Raw genomic sequence first — 15,430 nt, 5'->3', positions numbered from 1 at the left:
AGAGCTTTTTAATAAGGCTTCTATTTGATTGAGAACATCAAAATACTGCAGGCCTGCTGCCATGGTGTGCAGTGTCAAAGCCCCATGCTGGGCTCTGCTGGGAGTGCTTTGAGATGGATGGGTTTCATGGTGTGGAATGAAACCAAACCACCTCTGAGCACATCACTTTTGTCCTCTTTTTTTCTTTCTTTCTTTTGTTTTAGCCCCTCTTCTTTTTTTTTGTCTGAAGATAGATGCTTCCTCTTTCATCTTTGCCCTGGATTTGAAGTGTGTCTGATAAACGTGGTTCTAATTTTGAAACTACTTTTTTGGGGGGAGGAGTGGGGAAAGAGTGAATCTATGCTGTCTTGAGCCGTAAAGCATGGTGAGGTGTGCAGAAATGGTACAGCAGGTTGTGGCAGAGCCCAGGTGTTGGAGTAAAGTCACTCTTGCAACAGAACACTGAGCTGCAGCTGGTGACCATCTCCTGTCTAACATCCTGTCCATGTCTCTCCCTCACAGCAGGACCACTGGCAAATCCTCATTTCTTTCGAGTCTTCCTGTCTGTGGTGGGTCTCACCCCACACATGCTTCTGATCTATTCCTTGGCATCCAGATCTCTTCCCTTCTGTGTTTGGTGTGGTTACATGTGCAGGTCTAAGGCCTCACTGGTGTGATCACATGTAATAGGTTTACCCTACAGCAGCCCCATCTGAAGATGGGTGCCTGTTCTCCACGTGGGTTTGCGTTCCTCTGCGTCCATTTCCTTCCCTACATCATCTGCTTCACAAAAGGTGGCTCTTTGGTGTCAGCACTGTTCAGACCTTTGCTCTGGACATAGGTGCTGCTGCGTTCATAGGTGCATTTTCCACTGTAATGGAACGAGGGTTTTGTTAGTCCAGTTTTGGGAGTTTGTTGTTTGTGAGGTTTTTTCTGGTTTTTTTTCTTTTTTAAGAAACTTTGCTAGCCTTTTTTTTCTATTAGTAAATAAGGTGGATGTGGCACATCAGAATGTGCTTATTTTAGGTCCATCTCAGCATTGGGTGCAGCCACTGGGGCTGCAGCCTGACACACGGAGCTGTCACTGAGGATGGAGCCAGTGTGATGCTGGAGAAATTCATTATTGCCATTCACGTTGGGGGGAAAGACCCTTTTGGCGAAGAATAAACCATATTGATTACTGAGGAGTAAGAAGTATTTGAAAGATGACATAGAACTCATTATGGAGATTGATGTTTTATTTTTAAGCTTTCACTTTACCTCTGTAAGCCAAAGTGTTACAACTTGTAATTATTTACTGACAATGTCAATAAATTCTTCCAAGGTGCAGAAACAGTTTATACCAGCTGAGCATCTTGCCCTACGTACATAAAAGGACTTTAAAACAGTATTCCAGTAGGTGATGTTCCTTTTGGTAGTTTATTTGGTTTTATTGTTTTCTATCATCTGCACAGGCTTCACAGACTTTGTTAGGTTTTGATTGCAGTATTCACTTAATCGACATTTTGGTTTTTTCTGGTTACTTTTTACTTTATGGCCTTGATGCCCATCCGTGTGACTTGTGCTATTTGGTGTCAGTATTGTTGTTTCAGATAGATACCCTTTATTTTGTCAGTTTGCTTGTAGTATTAACTAACTAATTATTCATTCTTAAACTATATCCCATTTTTCTTTGTGACTAATTAGTTCCTGTCTGAACCATCTCCTTCATCATGTAATTATGGGTTTTTTTTCTACCCAAGGTGTGGATTTTAATACCAGTTTGAAATTTTCATTTGATCTCTCTCTCCCTGGGAAGAAAACCTCAAGAAAAACTCCAAGTTCTCGCAAGGTAAAAACTATCTGTGAAATCTGAATGAGTTTTATATGCTGAAAAGCTGAAATCCTTCTAAGAACTGATTGTAGTAAGAGTTTAGGTTTGAAGATGCTCTTTTTTGTTGTTATTTTTCTTTTACAAAACCCAAGCAAACAATTCTTTCCTATCTGTGTGGTTTAGTTGGATTAGTCCAGCACCTGAGATCTATCTTGGATTGTGTTTGCAAGTCATAGGGATTGATTTCCTGTGTGTTATACCCTGAAGTTGTTCTCCACATAACAGTGATGTCTGTTAGGAAAACGCCCCGTGGAAGCTGTTGTCAGGTCTCTGCACTAATGAATTACCAGTATTTTCAGATTTCATGGAACAGTAATTTCTGGGAACATTTGGTTCCCCGTTATACGTTCTGTCCTGTAAGTTTGGTGTCACAAAGGATTTCTTAAAAGGAAGGTTATTTCATCCTTCCCCAAGGAGTTGACGTACTGACAGCCTGGGCTGGGCTCATCCTGCCTCTGCAGTGACCTCCCTGCAGCTCTTCCCAGTGCACCCCATTTCTCTTCCAGATTGAAGTAATGCACGACTACCAGGAGAAACGGAATTCCTTGCAGTATTTCATTTCAGACAGTGACGACAACTTAGATATCCTGAAAGGGTAAGCTTTCACCTTGCTTACATCACTCAACATGTTTATTTTTGCCCACTCCCAGCTCCATGTGTATATTCCTCCAACCTGACCTAGGTGTCAGCTCTTGTGCTTTACCTGTTTTATCATCTCTGTATTGGATGTTCATGAGATCACACTATGTTTTGGGCTAGTTGAACCACACTGATTACCTGGTGGGATTTTTACAAACATTAAAAGAATATACTTTGTTTTTCTTTCTTTATTTTAGCCATGTCATAAATGAGCTTATAGAAACTGAGAGAGTGTACGTAGAGGAACTCTTCACTGTTTTGACGGTGAGTGACTTCTTCAGATGGCTCATTGTTGTTCTCTGATAACTTGGACAAAAGGCCACTCTGTCAAACTAAGCAAAAATGTGATGAGGGAGGTTTCTACCAAACTGTCAGATTCCAAGTTGGTCATTAATTTTCAAGTTTTCTCCCTAACTTTTCTTTGCCAGAGGCATCTGCAGGAACAGTTGGTGTCAGGATGAGCTTTTCATCTAGAATCAGGGAGAAGCCTTCTGCTTGTACACAAAACCACTGGTAATTAGTTTGTCAGTGTCTAGAAAAAAATATTCAAAGAGATGGTATTTATAACTGGTTTTCTAATTTCTTTTACCTTGTGAAGACAAAAGAAAGGATCTTCTGTTATATCCTTGGGTGGATTCTGTCACAATACTGTGAAGTTTGTGAATGTGTAAAGCACATTGCTTTAACCAGATTAGCACATTTCTTTAACCAGATTAGAATTTCTCATCCTGCCATTTTAGACACTTCTCCTTTATTCCAAAGTAACTCTTCTGATGACCAAAACAAGTTGGCTGTTAAATACCTCTTCCTCCTTACCTTTCTCCCACCCAGGAGCAAGCAGGGTATAAATTTGTTAGACTGCAGGTGGTTACGTTTAATTGCTCTGCACTGCTTGGCTTTTTGTTTTTGTTGTTGTTAAACCTGGCTCTAAATGATAAAGTAGTTGGCAAGTATGCAGATTTATTACTGTGCATGTCAAATCTAGATAGAGAAAAATGGACAGATAGACTCAAGTTTTCTGAAAATAGTATTTCCTTTGAATAGGGAAACCTGCTTGCAATGCTGAAGTGTAAATGATTAATTTTCCAGATACTTATCTCTACTGCATTCTTAATCACTTATAAAATGCCTGCTTGGTGCAAGGAATACTGATTCCAGCCATAGGGAGTTCAAGAGATTAATTTGGAAAGCCAAAGAGATATGCTGTACATGCTGAATACATTTTTGCAAACATTTTTCCTGCTGATGTTACAAGGGCCTCAGATCTGTGCAACACTTGGTGACTACCAGGGCCAGCCTGAGCCGTGGCTTATGGCCTTCTTCATGTAGTCTCAGCAGCAATGATCCTGAGCTCTGGCCATGCCTACTCACTGCCCTACAGTTAGGATATTTACCATATCTGGTGAATATTTTATGAGTTGGTGCAGTGATATGACTTTTCCTAGTTCCACTCAACAATTTGCAGTGCAGTGGGATCTTTTCCAGCTCCTTCCTGCTTGGGAGGCTGTGATTTCATGGGGCATTTGGAGCCACAGAGGACAGAAAACCTGAGGCATTGAGGGGAGTGAGACCCTGATGCTCAGTGAGTCTTGTACAAGAGCACGATGATTTTGATATTTGAGCTCAAGCTATCTCTGCTTTGCAACTCGGGCAGCAGCTCTCATGAGGCTGAGTATAACTTCCCAAGCAATCCTCTGTGGGACCACAACCCCACATGCCCAGGGACTGGACAAAATTAAGGAAATAGAAGGGATGTTGCACTTCGAAGCAAAGCAGGTTGTATTGGAAGTCTGATCATGACTCATTTTGATCTGCTTTCGAGGAGATGCCAAGCCAAAGCCTTACAACTGAGTGATGAGCCCTTTTTACACCCCACAGGGCTACAGAGCCGAGATGGATAACCCTGCCATGCTCATCCTTATGCCTCCCGTGCTGAGGAACAGGAAGGACGTCCTCTTCGGAAACATGCCCGAGATATATGACTTCCATAACAAGTGGGATGCTGCCTCTCTTCTCTTTTTTATCAGACTGATTTCCTGCAACAATTAAATACCCAAACCACACCTTGCTCATTGCTGCAATTTGTCTCTTTTTCTGTCTCTTGCAGAATTTTCCTGCACAGTTTGGAAAGCTGCCTGGGAGCACCCGAGAGAGTGGGATTTTGTTTCCTAGACAGGGTGGGTGACTCATTTTCCCATATAAAGCAGACTTGTTGGAGGCCAATGTTTCTCCTGGTTTGTCACACTCTGCAACATCTCAGTTATGTCAGTGGGGTAAGATGCTTGTGATAGGCAAAGCCAGCAGCAAGGCAGGGAGCGTAGGTGCGTGACCAGCAGCAGATGGGGGAGAGCAGCAGTTGTGACTGCGCTGTGGTTTTCTGTGATTCCCAGCAGCGGAGTTTCTTTTTTTTTACCCAAACTCAGTGACTTTTACAGTTGGCAGCAGACATAAAAGCAGTAATAGTGTTTGCATGATCACCTTATTAGCTGCCCAGGTTTGTGAGCACGTGTGTGACTTGCCTTTGGGCTTTCCTTGCAGCGAGAGGATTTCCAGATGTATGAGAAATACTGCCAGAACAAACCCCGGTCGGAGTCCCTGTGGAGGCAATGCTCTGAAAGCACCTTCTTCCAGGTGAGCTGCTTGATTCTACCAAAAGCAGGCATCATCCTGAGACACTCACTTATCCTTAAACACTCTCCTTAGCACCCAACAATTTAGTAGTATATTCTCTTGGCTGTGTTGTGGAACCCTCACAAAACTAGCAGTTGGAGTTTCCTGTACCCAAGGACTTCCAGACGAGTTCATTCATTCTATTCTTTTCTGTGTTTTAAAAAATGTTCTTTAGTTATAGCATCACGGGACATTTTTACATGAAGTCTTCAAAGCCATCAAACCGTACTAGTCATGCTCTTGGAATAACTACTTAGAAATGCTGCAGAATTTACTTGATCTGATGGTTTCTTGTTCCAGGAATGCCAAAGAAAATTAGAGCACAAACTCGGGCTGGATTCCTATTTGCTCAAACCAGTGCAGCGCCTGACAAAATACCAGTTACTTCTGAAGGTACTTCATATGGCACTTTGGAAAGACATGAGGAGATAGATTTGTTTTCCAGTTTGTTTTATTTTTTAATTAAAGACTACTTGTAAATGAGCACCAAACTGTAGATTACATGTTGCTTATCTTGGCCCTCCGTGGTGACTTCCAGTGGAGATGAAAATTTGCATACCTGAAAATGGAACATGTACTTTTAACAAACTGTTTTCTAAGGGGAAAAACTGCCTGAATCTGCTTAGGGATGCAAAATGGCAGAAGCACATCTAAGAAAACTGAACTGGAGATGATCTTAAGAGTATGATGAATGAAATGTATTGTATTGATGCATCTCTTCTTCTCAGGTTGAATAATAGTGCCTGTAATCCTTAATGCACTTATGCCTGTGTTCCCCATCTGTGACAGGCCAGTGATGTTATTTCCATACTGTAAAGTGGGATTTGTCTTCCATTTATTGATTTGAAGGCTCTGGATTTTAGAAATTCTGTTCCTTGTGTTTGCCAGTCTGGAGACAATTATCTGCCACAGCCTCTTTTCAAGGCATAAATGACATATTGGCAGTCAGTGGAAAACCTGAGTAGGAAAACAGAACACAAAGATGAGTGTGATGCTACTCCAGAACCTGATACCATTAAGGACACTCAGAAGAAATGGGCCATGGAACATGATCTGTTCCACACCTCACACTGACTGTGGTTTAGAGCGAGTCTTTTTTCCAACGACATATGAAAAAAGAAACTCGTGTGCAGTGTAGGTTGCTCTTTGGCATTGGAAACTTTGTGTGAGACGGAAAAGTCTGACTTGTTCAAGCGCAAACACATGCTCTTCCATTTCTATTTTCAGGAGCTGCTGAAGTACAGCACGAGCTGTGATGGAGTTCAGGAACTTCAAGAAGCTCTGGTTGCAATGTTGGATTTGCTAAAGTCGGTCAATGACTCTATGCATCAGATTTCAATAACAGGATATGATGTGAGTAGGTTTGGGTAACGAGAGACCTTGCACGAGGCCAAACGATGCACTGGGGATGGACAGTGTCCCAGAATGTATGAGCTAAAAACTGTACTACAACAGCTACAGGGCTGGACTCGATGATCTTAAAGGTCTCTTCCAGCTGAAAGGATTCCATGATTCCGGGATTTGGGAAAATGCCCTTATCCAGAGGCACATCCAAAGTCCTGCAGTGCCCACACTTGCCACCTTGTGGTTCTTGGGAGCAGTTTTTCCAGCATGCACTTTCTCTCGTGGCTCACCTTATAATTTACCTGCAGTGTCTGCATGGTATTTCTCATTCATTATTTAACTAAATACTCTCTGATGCTGATTTTGATTTTTGCCTGTTGCAGTGGTTGCTCTAGGGCAGTGCAGGGCATTCCTGGGGCTTCAGGGAAGGATGAAGGGATGGCTTTCTAAACTGCTGATCCCAGTTCAATCCTCCTTGAGAAGTCCATCTTCCGAGACCTCAGTTCAAGCTCAAATCTCTTCTGCCTTCGTCCACTGAAGTAGCCAGAGCCCTTGACCTGGGCTTCCTTAGGAACTGGAGAGTTTTCCTGTCTTGCCCGTTTCATCCAGTTACTGCCTTGCGTCCCTTCCCATAGCCCAGCTGCAGCCCTGTGTCCAAGACTTCCCTCCTGGCACCATGCCATCACTCCCAAAAGATCAGCTCATCCTTCCAGGAAGACCTTTTCTTCGAGTGCCGTGCCTTGGAGCGGAACTGGCCCCGTCATCTGTCATCATTTGAACAGTCCTCTTCCATTTTCATTGATGTCTTTTTCTTTCTGTTTTGGTTTGTTTATTTGTCATGCTCTCACCAGGGTGACCTGAGCGAACTGGGGAAAGTACTGATGCAAGGATCTTTCAGTGTTTGGACAGGGCACCGAAAAGGTCCGACAAAAATGAAGGATCTTGCCAGGTTCAAGCCAATGCAGAGACACCTGTTCCTGTATGAGAAAGCCTTGGTCTTCTGCAAGAAGCGAGAGGAGCATGGAGATGGATATGACAAAACCTCATCTTACAGTTTCAAGCATTTTTTGAAAGTAAGGACTTTTTAGTTGAGGCCATTGCCATGTGTATTGTAAACAGTAACTGCACACTCAGAAAGTATTTCTCCTCTAGCACAGCATCTTGTTTTCTGCTGTTAAGGGCTGTAGTGCCTCAACGGAAGTGCCATGCCCATGAAAGGCTATAGGTTGTAATGAGCTGTGAGGACACCACAGCTGAAGCAGCAGCTGGGAGAGCCCATGGACTCAGAGTCTCATTTATGATGGCATCTGCCAGGGAAACAGAGCTGCAGGCAGGTCTCGGGGATGAGAACATGCCTTTCCCTCTCCCCTAGTCTGCTTCCTAGGAGTTGAGGGTAAGGGCATGACACTGGGGAGGCCCTTTGCATCTTCCCCAGCCCACCTGTGAGAGCAAGGGGGTTCCTCAGGTCCCTGGTACCCAGAGAGGCCTCATGGGCTGAGGTCTGCCTGGCTGCTCTCGAGCCCTGTTTCCCAGCCAGGAGAATGCAGGGAGATAACTCTTCTCTCATTGCCTTTCTCCTTTGGCAGGCTCTAACTGCAGCTGAAAGTACAATGACCAGATGAAAAGAGTTTCCTATGGCAAAATATGAGAGACATTAACAGCTGTCCCCAGCCTATAAATGCCAACAATTAGCAATAAAAATCCCAAACTGCTCCTCTAAAAGAGACCTCCTGGCATACTGGTGTGATGAGCACTTCTAACACTGGCCCTCTGCCTCAGTACTATGCCTTGTTTTTCTTGATAAATAAAACCTAATATGGGTATTTCTTAGAATGAGAAAAAATGGCACTTGGAGGGAGAGCCTTGAGGCCCAGATGCTGCAGGTCCCTGGTTTCAGTGAGGGCTGCAGAGGGAGATGCCACGAGTAGTCAGAAAGCCGTGTAACAGTAGGTAAGTCTGTTCAGCTCCAGTGCATGCTACAAAGTATGCATTAAAAGCAAATCCCAGGCCATATGCTTAGGTACTTAAGTGTTTTTCCCAAATAGCATAATTTTCTTTCTGGAGAGCTTGTTTTCCCTGTAGTACTTGTTTCACCATACGTGCTTTTGAAAGAACTGAAGAGGTGGCATGAGGAAAGCCTGCTTGGAGGGGAAGATCCTACACTGGAGGGTCCAGGCAATGAGGTCAGGGTGTTTCTTTGCCTCGAGAGGGCTCACTTTCCAGTTGTTTGCATTGCCACGCTGAGGTACTGGGGTTAGAGAATGCATGGATGCTGCAGGATTACATCTGCACACCTCCATTCTCAGAATTGCTGTCCTGAGGGTGAAATCATGTTTCTGGAGCTTGACATTTGTTTGATTTATGACGATATCAGGAGGTTTTTTTTTCTTTCTCCAATAGTGTTTTCTGGGGCTTCGGAATTAAAACAAGCTGTTAGGTAGAAGCTGTGTAAGTGGAAGTCTTTAAAACAAGCTATAGAACCCCTCAGGATGATATTTTACATGCTATATAAAATATCCAATGGTAAATACCTCTTCAGCTGAGATTCAGTAACGTAGAGGATGCAGGTTCATAACTCACTGCAGTGCCAAGTGATCAGTCTGGTCTGCTGTGGAAGGCGATGCAGATGAACAGCCTCCCAGAGCTTTACACTAACCCACCTCAGTCTGCATTGCAGTGAGCCAACAGCTGAGGGACAGTAAATCCTGGCCAGGGGGAGGACACAGAATTTCAAAATCCAGTAATGTGAATGAAGAGGCCTTAAATACGTCTATTCCTGACACTTTCCTTCGCATTCTCACGGTAGATCATCTAAAATGTCTAATACTGTGACGCCTGGGCAGCTTTGTAGGAGCTTCTGTATAAATTGCCATGCTGAAGAAGATGCACAGAACTGGAAATTGCAGTGCTCTCTAAGCTGCCCTTTCAACGTCTTTCATAACATTTCTTTAAAGTTTTAAGCTCTTTAAGTTTTCATGAAAATCAGAATGGAGCCCGATCTGCTTTTCTGAGGGTTTAGGGCACTGTACTGCACAGGATAAAATCATTTTTAAAGGATTTTAAAATGAAACAAACCTAGGAAATGCCAACTGCTTTTCAGTGTTGGGCTTTTCTGTATCTGGAGGCAAATGCTGCCTCAGAAGTTCGTGAGAGCTCAGCTGTGGGTACCAGTGGAGAAATGAGGAAAGCCAATTACCAGCTTGCTTCCTGTTTCCTGAGCCTGTTGGCAATCACTGAAAGTGGCTGCTAGTGCCTGAAAAAGTAACTAGGAACAGAAAGTTTGCCCAGGTAGCCTAATCCATAAGTCCTCATAGTCTTTCAGACCAAAAGCTCTGAGGATGCACATATAGACAAGAGCAGCACTGTTAAGCAGCTATACTTTTGAAGGCCTTATTTGTTTTTACACTGATTTATCTACTGCAGTCTGTGTCTGTAGTTTATGATACATGATACCATTGTTATTAGCTCTCTTTCAAAACCTCTGAGATACTTTAGCCATGAAGTTAATAGCTATAATCAGCAATCAATTGCTAGCAAACTGCCTTAAGTGAGAAGATGATTTATCCAGTATCAGCTGTTTAAAGCTTTTTTCGACTTTATGGCACGTTCAGCAGGTGAGTCAGAGATCTCCTGTTGCTGAGGAGTTTCTTGGTCTCTAATTGTAGTTTGAGCTGCTGGTTCAGTTGGATCGTGTTCTGCAGATCCTGATTTATTTGAACCTTTGGCACTTCATCCAACTTATCAAAAGAGGTCTGTGGTAATGGGTGCCTAGGTACAGCTGCAGTCAGCCACCTCTAGCTTGAAGTCTGCGTGTCTTCTGAAAGCCAGGTTTATGGCAGCTCAGGCTATATATCCCGAAAGTAACGTTTCTTTTGGAAACCTTGGGATGTCTTGACTACAGGAGTAGTCAGGGACCAAAAGATGTTGAACTGAAATTCCTGAAAGGGGCTAAAGGCTTCACGAATGGGTTTTAAAGATCTCAGAAAGAATGAAACACAGAATTCAGCGAGTAAATAAAGAACAATGTGGCAGATGTATATAGAAATGTGCCGTGCATTTATAAAGCGTCATAAGCTTCATCTGAGCAGTTTCATGCTGAAAGAGGTATGAGATGACTTTTCAGTTAATTCCAATGACTCCTGAATGAGAAGTCCCTTCAGGTCCATTGATTGGTTTCAGAAAGCCTTTACAAGTACAGTGAGCTGGCAGAAAGTCACATAATGACTTTCAATTGCTACTGAAATTAAAGTCGATGAAACGTATTAAATTGGGTGAAAACAGGTTTGTTTAACATGCTGCAAAACGTCTGGGTTCATAGGGAAGAGGGAAAGATGTGTAGCATGTTTAATTTTTTGGTTCTTTTGCAGATGAATGCAGTTGGAATAACTGAGAATGTGAAAGGAGATCATCGGAAATTTGAAATCTGGTACAGTGGGCGAGAAGAGGTCTATGTCGTGCAGGTTTGTGCTTCACACACCTGAGTATTTGTCCATCCTCATCCCAACGCTAAGGAAATGGCTCCTGTTGATCTTTACAGGATGATCAGTCATTTAACTGGCATTTCTTCCTCCTATGTCAGTGTTCACAGAGCAGTCTCGATGGCTGGTCCTTGGTGCCCAGTCCAAAACTATGAAAGTCCTCTTAAAGCAGAGATGGAATTGCTCCGTGGAAGTGGGACTTTTATTCCAGTTGAAATCTCAAATAGACTACTGGGCCTAATAGCTTTTGTGAATTGAGCTGGGAGATGGGCCTCAAACTTTAATGAGCACAGGCCACATGTGCTCCTCTGCAATTAGATGTCAGAACTGCTCCCTGGGCAAAGGCTGAGCCTCCCTGGTGCTGCTTCCACCAGTCATTCAGCGACTCTACAAAATAAGAGCCAGTCTGAACCAATTTCTTACTGATTTCTCTTTTTCCTTTTGCACCATTTTGAGCAGAACTTTATGGAGGTGAAACGTTTGCCTAATGGGGTGTTCACCAGAAAAAACATTGAGAAAATATCACCGATTCATGGTTTTTTCTTTTAATTAGTCTTCTTCCCAGCTTTGTTCCTCCATGTTACAACACAGTAGCTGACTTAAATTCCTAAAGCAGATATGTGTAGCCAAGTACACACACATTCAAAAGGCAGATTTGGCCCTTTAGGTGTTTTGTAAAGGAGATAAGATACATGCACGTGTGTGTTTTTGCCTGCACTCCTTGCATTGAGGTGGTGGCCCCACAGCTTCCCGTGTTTTGCCTGGGTGTAGTGGGGATCATCAATTTTAGAAGGTCCAGACTGTTTAAAATTTAGTGATGGCTTTGGATAAAAGGGGATTTCAAATAATTACAGCATTGAAAAGTCAGATTTTATTCATGTTGTAATGGGTAATTCTTAATTCCACATTCAGACAACTTTCTCTTCTTGCAGGCCCAAACGGTAGATCTGAAGATGGCATGGTTGAATGAAATAAGGAAAATTTTGTTCAAGCAGCAGGAGCTTATAAAAGGTACATTTGTCCAATTTCTCTGTGGCATTCATCCTGCAGCAGAACCTTTCCTATTTTCACATTGCTAATCTTCAAATGCACTAATTCTCACCAGAGAATTGATTTTCAGAGGTTTACGAGCAAAATGTTGGAGTGAGGCCTTGCATTACAGGGAAATAACAACTCAGAGCAGTAAAGGCCAAGTGCTTATGTGAAAATGAATTACAGAAGTACTTTTTTTCTGTTATTACCTTGGGGATTATTTTAAATTTGTTATCATAGCTTTAATTCAACAAGATATGTAGCAGATGCCTAGTTTTAAGCATATTATAGCCTTCAGTGGCATGCTCACTATTGGATTTATACTAATGTGCCATCTTAATCATAATTAAGTCTGTGCCTTGCAAGAGTCCCTAGGTCTGGTTTTCTTTAAACAGAAGTCATTAGGGTTGTACAAAAAGTCTAACTTTTAAAATAATGGCTCAAGTGTGATGGTTACTAATGAAAAAATGGATTTTAAGCTGGTGTTTGACCTCCCTGCAGTGGAGAAGCAGCAGCCCAGCTCGTGCATGGACCAGCTCCCCCTCTCGTCCCAGCTGAGTGATGGGTGAGTGCCAGAAGGCCTCTTTGGTACCCTCTCAACACTGGGCACCCATTGCCTTCTGTTCATATCCTGACAGGTTCCCTCACCTCATTTCTTTCTGAGGCCTGTAGGAGGGTGGCAGGATGGATATGCTGCCGTTCATCTGTTGATGGCTGTGGTCTGGGGACAGGGTCTGTAAGGGGCACCCTCAAGCTCTTGCCTGGCAGCACAGCCAGGAGACAAAGATTGAAGACGGTGCTCAAATTCAAGAGAAGAGAAACTGTAGCAACTTTATTTTCCCTCCCAAAAAATTCAACCCGGCAGTGAAATCCTTAACCTTCATAGAAACATCCATTGAAAAATGCTGACTTTATTTTCTGACTCCATTTTACAAAACCTTGTGAGTTTCGTGTTCATTCATAAAGTAAAACTAAGGATCACAGAATTGTGCTGGTTTGAAAAGAGCTTTAAGATCATTGAGTTCAGCCCAACCCCTCCCACTGCCAGCCCACCACTAACCCATGGCCCTCAGCACCTCAGCTCCACGGCTTTGCAATAGCTCCAGGGATGGGGACTCCCCCACCCCCCTGGGCAGCCTGGGACGGGGCTGACAACCCTCTCAGGGAAAAAGTTCTTCCTCATCTCTAATCTAAACCTCATCTGGTGCAACTTGTTTCTTCTTGTCCTATCACTTCTTACTGGGAAGAAGTGCCAAGTTCTGATTTCCCTGTTTTTTTCTACTTTCAGCAAGCAGCAGAGAGCCTCCATAAGCTCCGAAGAGAACGACTCGGAGCGCACCAGCCCCGTGATGCTGGACAGTGGGCTTCCTTCCCCCCAGAACAAGCCCCACCGAAGTATGGACCCTTCTCCTTCTGTCAGGGTATGCTCTGTGGGTGCTGGGTACCCTCAGACTGAGCTGCACGCTCTCTTGCAGGCTGGCCAGGAATGTCACAGTCCCTGGAAATCTGCGAGGGGCTGGAGGAGTGGTCAGGTAACCAATACCTCTCCAACTGCTCAGACACCGAAGAGGAGGAGGGGAACCAGCTGGTTAGTACAGAAGTGCAATAGTCCCAAAGATTGGGGTACTGCTGATTTGGGTCATTTCACTTTGTTTTGCATCGCTGGATAATGGGTGGATTTTATCCATGCCTCTCAGATTTTCCATATCTCAATTTGGGGAATGAGGAGATATCTCAGCCACAGTTTCTTGGAATAATTTTAATTAAGATAGCTGATGGGCTGTGTCACATTCCCTGTGGCTGTCAGAAATAACAGCTGTGTGGTATCAAATGCAGCTACATATGAGATCATTTTCTTACTACCACAGTCTCCAGGAAAATATAAAGCCCTTGCAGACTGCAAGAGGAGAGGATCAGAGGACCTGCTGGTGAAAAACGGGGATGAAATTCAGCTTTTGCATGAAGATGGTGAGGGGCAGTGGTAGGTATTTTTAGGATTACTTTGTTTTATCTCTAAGAGCCTGCCAGGCAGTCCCATGCAGCTTCACTTGCCTGATGATACACTCGTGGCAGCTTCTGATTAAGTTTTAAACCATTCCAGAAAGCTGGAGAATTCACTCCCTTACCTAGAAGCCATATGCTCCAACTTGGCCTGGGAAAACACATTAGGACTTCCCTTGCCTTGGGTGTCTGGGCAAGCTGTGTTTTACCAACATTCTCCCAGTTCCTCTTGCAATGCCCTTCCTGCTTCAGATGGTGCTTCACAGAATCACAGAATGGTTGGGGTTGGAAGGGTCCTCCAGAGTTCCTCCAGTTCAACCCCCTGCTAAAGCAGATTCCCCTTGATCAGGGGGCACAGGAACGTGTCCAGGTGGGTCTGGAAACCTCCAGAGAAGGGGCCTCCACACTCTCCCTGGGCAGCCTGTGCCAGGGCTCCCTCACCTCAGCACCAAAGGACTTTCTCCTTATGTTTCAGTGGAACTTTTTATGTTCCAGCTTGTGCCCATTACCCTTTATCCTGTCACTGGCCACCACAGAAAAAAGACTGGCCTCATCCTCTGGACACCCACCCTTCAAGTGAGAGCATTTTGCCCCCTACCCTGCAGCTCCTCTGGGCTTATTAATAGCAATATTTACATTTTCCCTCATCAAACAGCTGCACAAGAGTTGTTAATGGTTGCAGACCATCTTTCTATTGTATTTGAAGCTGTGGCTCACAAGATAGCACATCACAGCTGTCTATCTCCTTAGGACTGGGGGATTGCCTGAGAAATCACCACAGCCAATCCTGCCTGTTTCTCACACAAAACTTTTTTCTCCTCCCAAATTTCACTGCATGAGTGAGAGGAATGTCATTTATGAGCATGAATATTTCTAGCTGCCTAAATCTTGGCTTGAATTTACTTACAGTACCCTGATGAAATTCATCCTATAAGTCAATAGCAGAGAAGGGATGAAAGTTATTGCCCTTGGCTGCATTGGTAGTCGATGGAGAAAAACTGGCAGGTCTGGAGGTCTCAGGCAGGAGAAGTTGTCCTCTGGAGAGTCCTGTTCCTCTCGATTGACTAGAGGAGCCCAAGGCAGCTGTGCTTCCAACGGAGGCTTTTTAATTAGGTTCCTAAATTTAGATGGGACAAATACTTTAAATGGAGGCCCAACTCCTGTTCAAAATGCTTCCCTGGTTGGAACAAACCACTGGTCACACCAGTGGTTGTGTAGAGTGTGCCCTTATCAAGCTGCTCCTGGGTTGTTTTGCTGCTCTTACTAATGCCCTTGTCATTCAAAGGTTGGTGAAAAACCTAAACAGAAGAAAAGAAGGCTGGATTCCTGTCCAGAGCCTGCAGATAGTAGTGGGTGACTGCAGATTTCGGAATGCCAAAGTCGCAGGTATCATGTAGCACGCCTAGCGGAAACA

General features: G+C 43.8%; 1 protein-coding gene across 1 annotated transcript in view; it reads left to right on the top strand.

Moving 5' to 3' along the window:
- Window positions 1-15,430, top strand: part of MCF2 (MCF.2 cell line derived transforming sequence) — a 58,419-nt gene that overhangs the window by 36,748 nt on the left and 6,241 nt on the right. The window contains exons 14-29 of the mRNA XM_062006465.1: window positions 1,722-1,810; window positions 2,359-2,447; window positions 2,689-2,755; window positions 4,370-4,485; window positions 4,599-4,668; window positions 5,030-5,122; window positions 5,462-5,554; window positions 6,389-6,514; window positions 7,357-7,578; window positions 10,873-10,965; window positions 11,916-11,994; window positions 12,517-12,580; window positions 13,304-13,410; window positions 13,491-13,603; window positions 13,884-13,996; window positions 15,302-15,402. Of these exons, the coding sequence (XP_061862449.1) occupies window positions 1,722-1,810; window positions 2,359-2,447; window positions 2,689-2,755; window positions 4,370-4,485; window positions 4,599-4,668; window positions 5,030-5,122; window positions 5,462-5,554; window positions 6,389-6,514; window positions 7,357-7,578; window positions 10,873-10,965; window positions 11,916-11,994; window positions 12,517-12,580; window positions 13,304-13,410; window positions 13,491-13,603; window positions 13,884-13,996; window positions 15,302-15,402 (1,635 nt within the window). The remainder of the gene's footprint in view (window positions 1-1,721; window positions 1,811-2,358; window positions 2,448-2,688; window positions 2,756-4,369; window positions 4,486-4,598; window positions 4,669-5,029; window positions 5,123-5,461; window positions 5,555-6,388; window positions 6,515-7,356; window positions 7,579-10,872; window positions 10,966-11,915; window positions 11,995-12,516; window positions 12,581-13,303; window positions 13,411-13,490; window positions 13,604-13,883; window positions 13,997-15,301; window positions 15,403-15,430) is intronic.

Source organism: Colius striatus, chromosome 13 (assembly GCF_028858725.1).
Source record: "Colius striatus isolate bColStr4 chromosome 13, bColStr4.1.hap1, whole genome shotgun sequence".
Lineage (NCBI taxonomy): Eukaryota > Metazoa > Chordata > Aves > Coliiformes > Coliidae > Colius > Colius striatus.
This window is presented reverse-complemented; position numbering and strand designations above follow the sequence as displayed.